This window comes from Etheostoma spectabile, unplaced genomic scaffold (genome assembly GCF_008692095.1).
Source record: "Etheostoma spectabile isolate EspeVRDwgs_2016 unplaced genomic scaffold, UIUC_Espe_1.0 scaffold325, whole genome shotgun sequence".
NCBI classification, from domain to species: Eukaryota; Metazoa; Chordata; class Actinopteri; order Perciformes; family Percidae; genus Etheostoma; species Etheostoma spectabile.
The window spans coordinates 568687-573207 of record NW_022605585.1 but is presented as its reverse complement, the minus strand read 5'-3'; the positions used below and the strand labels follow the sequence as shown (position 1 = coordinate 573207).

Below are 4521 nucleotides of genomic sequence, written 5' to 3'. Positions count from 1 at the left end.
TTTTTTTGCTGTTATTGTTGAGAATGCTACTGTAACACAGGAATTTCCCCGCTGTGGGATGAATAAAGTATTATCTAATCTAAGTATTATCTAATCTAATCTTATCTCTTCTATTCAAGCGTCCCAGCATGAACCATTACAGTGTGGCAGTGAGCCAGCATGCACAACACCAGGACCCTGAAGCTGAACCAGCTGAATGGAATCCAGCCATCACTCATACGGTTACGTACACCTGTGCTTGTCCTTCCGAGACGAGTCAAAATGTCAAAAACATGGTTATGAAAATGGCCGACGCAGCGGTCACACTTGTGTTAATCGGTCCGATAAACCGACCCCATCTTCCACAGAGTCGGCGTTTGTCCTCCTCTTCTTCTTCACTTGATGTCGCGGCAGCTGTCTCCCTGACAGGACTGCAGCTTTATGAGCTGCTGGTTCATCGCCTGCAGGAACGTCGGGTCCATCTTCTTCCAGACGTTCTCCAGCTGGTGGGGGTCCGACACCAGGTTGTACACTTCTACAAACGACTGGGGGGACACACAAAACCAAGAATCATATAAAAGACTTCAGATAAAGTATTAGGGGACCACTAAGGTCTATATAAAAGAGACGTCAGATGCAGTATTATGGACCACTAAGGTCTCATATAAAATACTTCAGATACAGTATTAGGGACCACTACCTGTCTTATAAAAGATACTTCAGATACATTTTAGGGACACACTAAAGGTCTATATACAGAACTTCAGATACATTTTTAGGGACCATAAGTCTATATAAAAGAATACTTCAGATACAGTATAGGGACCACAAGGTCTATATAAAAGAGACTTCAGATACATTATTAGGGACCACACGGTCTTATAATAAACAGACTTCAGCATACAGTATTAAGGGACCACTAAGGTCTGATATAAGAGACTTCAGATACAGTAATTCAGGCACTAAGGTCCATATATAAAAAGAGACTTCAGATACCGTATTAGGGGACCACTAAGGTCCTATATAAAAAACTCATAATACAGTATTGGGGACCACTAAAGGTCTATATAACAGAGACGGTGTCATATACAGTATTAGTGGACCACCTAAGCTCTAACTAAAAGAGATGCCCACGATAGCAGGCGTAGGGACCGACGATGTCTATTATAAATGAGGACTTTCATTCAGTATTAGTGATCCACTAAGGTGTTTCTAGTTATTAAAGACGACTTCAGATACAGTATTAGGGACCACTAAGGTCTATGTAAAAGCATCCAAAAAGCGTGAAGATGCATTTCCCATCTGATCCAAGAGGCTTTTTAAAAGAATTTTCTCAACACACATAAGGAAACTTGATCCTTCAGTTTATCCCAAACACACAGTCACGCTCTACCTCGCTGTCGGCAAACTCGCAGTATTGTAGGTCGTGGTCTTTGTTGAGGGTCCTGACGCAGGCGTACGTGTTGTTGAAGGCGTCTTCGCACACGCAGTCTGGGAAACATTGCTAAAAAAGAAAGAAAATGAAGTGTGTTAACTACCGTCATTTTGTTTTCAGATGAAAGTCATCAGTAACACGACTGATGAGGTGTTAGTGAGCGGGTTATTGTCGGACCTGCAGAGGGAAACAAAGCACTGATGTAGTGAAGCAAGCCATAAAAGACCAAGGAATGCATTCACTTACTCATAAAATATATTTAAAACCCAATGTTTTAAATGTTTTGAAACACACATTGTTCATTGATGTCCGCTTTAAATTTTTAGACTTCAAAAGATAAACACAGTGAGAATGTTTACATGAACACTACTATTCCCCCATCATTAATATTCTGAATTTAATACAGGCCACGTAAACAGCATATTCAGTTTGTAGTTTCCAAAAACAAGGTCTTTTGGCTGAATTTATCATTTTCTAATTAAGACATAAATAAATAAATAAATAAATGGATAGATAGATAGATAGATAGATAGATAGATAGATAGAAAGATAGATAAAAAATGTGTTTGCTTTTTCTGGAGCTTTCAAATGCATCTCATTATCTTCATCATCTGGCATTTGAGCAATGCAATAAAATGGAAAATGGAAAAAGCTAAGTCTATAAAAAGAGGTTATTTCCCCCAGGAACTTACTCTGAGGTCGACATAAAGTTATGTAACTGTGCCTTGCTTTAGGCTGTTGTGTGTTAAGATGACATCATTACTGCTGATGACAGGAACAGGATCAACAAGTTTATTAAAAAACTAAAAGAATGCTGTTTAAAGACTTCAGATGAAGTGGAAAGAGCCAGGAGGTCACACCCCGTTTGGTGTTTTGAGTAAGTTAATACAAGTGTTGAGAGACCAATGTCTATGCCACTGTCAATTTTATTTGTGTAGCCCCTTTAACCCTTGCGTTGTCTTCCCGTGGACTGTGCAACTTTTTGTTTTTCCGGGTCAAAATGGAAACCTTTTTTTCAACGTTTTGGTCGTCTTTTTCAAAACGTTTGTTGCTTTTCATCCTGATGTTTTTGTCAATTTTTTTCTGCACCTTTTGACGTTTTTGCAGGGGTAAAAAAAATATCACTGTTTTTGTCAAAGGAGTCTGATGGGGGTTTGAAGAGAGCAGAGGTAACGGCTTCAGTTAGTTTGTTAGGTTTGTTAGATCCTAACCCTTGAAAACACCAACGTCTCACAATAACACAAATTAACTAACCGATGGAGGCAGCGGTAGAGCTGCAACTCCCGTGTTCTGCTGGGTAAAATGTCTGTTTTTGTTCTTCATGCATGCCCACTTAAAAAAAAAACAACAAAAAAAACTATCCCTTTAAAATCTTGCAATGTAATCAAAAGTTTCTGAATAAACGTTGCATTATTTTGGCAGTTCTGCTTGAGAAATGTCTTAAAGGATTGATCCAAAGGGTTGCAGATTGATTTCCTGTTGATTAATAATTAAATGAGTCTTTTCTCATTGTAGTGGTAGATACTCACAGACAGTCCAGGACCCAGTTTGGGACACGCGGGGTCTGTCGTTGGATGTCCCTCTCCGGTGTATTCAACGAGGAACACGGGACGTGCGGAGCCGTTACGCAGCGACGGAGCCTGACGGGAAGAAGGGAAGTTTCAAGTTGGGAACATTGAAGGGAAAAGTAACATTTAGGTAAAAACATTTAAAGGAGCAGCTGACCATCTGAGAGAGGAACGACTGCCCGTCCACATTCACAGAGGACAGGTTGACACCAGATATGTCCAGTATGGTCGGAGCCAGGTCGATATTCAACACCGGAGCCTGAATGAGTCGTCAAGGCAACGAAAAGGGATCATTCAAAGAAAGACTGAAACTCAAGGTTAACAGGTGCAAGCAGAAACGTGTGTCACAAGAGTGTGTGAGTGTGTGGGTCGTGTATGAGTGTGTCTCTGAGTGAGTGAGTGTGTGAGTGAGAGAGTGAGTGTGTATGCCTGCGTGCGTGGGTGCGTAAGTAAGTGTGTGTGTGTTTGTGCATGCCTTCATGCGTGAGTGAGTGAGTGAGCGTGAGTGTGGGTCATGTATGAGTGTGTGTCTCTGAGTGAATGCGTGAGTGAGTGAGTGAGTATGTATGTGTGTGTGTGCATGCCTGTGTGCGTGCGTGCGTGAGTAAGTGTGTGTGAGTGTGTGCGCATGCCTTCATGCGTGTGTGGTTGAGTGAGTGAGGGAGTGTTTGTCTGTGTGAGAGTGTGTCTGTCTGAGAATGTGTGAGCGAGCAAGCGAGCGTGAGTGTGTGTGGGTCATGTATGAGTGTGTGTCTCCGAGTAAGTGAGTGAGTGAGAGAGTGTGTGTCTGTCTGTGTGAGAGTGTGTGAGTGAGTGAGCGTGAGTGAGAGAGTGTGTGTGCATGCCTGCGTGGGTGCGTGAGTGAGTGAGTGAGTGAGTGAGTGAGTGAGTGAGTGAGTGTTTGTCTGTGTGAGTGAGTGATAGAGTGAGTGAGTGTTTGTGGGTTCTGTGTGAATGAATGAGTGAGGGAGTGAGTGTTTGTCTGGTAGGTGAGTGAGTGAGTGATAGAGTGACGTGAGGTGGCATGCGGTGGTGGTGGAGGTAATAGTGAGTGGTGAGTGAGTGAGTGTTTGTCTGTGTGAATGAATGAGTGAGTGAGTGAGTGTTTGTCTGTGTGAGTGAGTGATAGAGTGAGTGAGTGTGTGCATGCGAGTGTGTGTGTGTGTGAGTAAGTGAGTGAGTGAGTGAGTGAGTGAGTGACCGACCTGCAGCGTCTGGTTAGGTTTGATGCCCGGTCCTCGGACCATGAGCGGGACCCGGATGTCAAATTCATACAGCTGCCTCTTATCAATGGGCAGAGAGAACTGACCTGTGGACAGTCAAGATACTGAAATTAAACCATATGAGGATATGAAGACATGAGGATATGAAGACATGAGGACATGAGAAGAGACTCTGGCTGCAAATAACTCTTATGTTCATGGTCAATTCATCTGTCAATTATTTTCTGGATTAATAGATTAGTAGTTTGGTCTCTTAACCCCCTAAACTGAATAGTGTGCTGTATAGTATTTGTTTTGCTGTATTATTATGTATAGT

The 4521-nt window shown here is 42.2% G+C and overlaps 1 protein-coding gene across 1 annotated transcript in view; it reads right to left on the bottom strand.

Annotated features, from left to right (window-relative positions):
• Positions 1-6: 6 nt before the first annotated feature.
• The window catches only part of gnsb (glucosamine (N-acetyl)-6-sulfatase (Sanfilippo disease IIID), b), a 15043-nt gene continuing 10528 nt past the window's right edge, over positions 7-4521 (bottom strand). Inside the window, exons 9-13 of the mRNA XM_032511161.1 lie at positions 4188-4291; positions 3140-3241; positions 2944-3054; positions 1373-1483; positions 7-524 (exon numbers count right to left, since the gene is read on the bottom strand). Coding sequence (XP_032367052.1) covers positions 375-524; positions 1373-1483; positions 2944-3054; positions 3140-3241; positions 4188-4291 — 578 coding nt within the window. The 3' untranslated portion in view covers positions 7-374. The remainder of the gene's footprint in view (positions 525-1372; positions 1484-2943; positions 3055-3139; positions 3242-4187; positions 4292-4521) is intronic.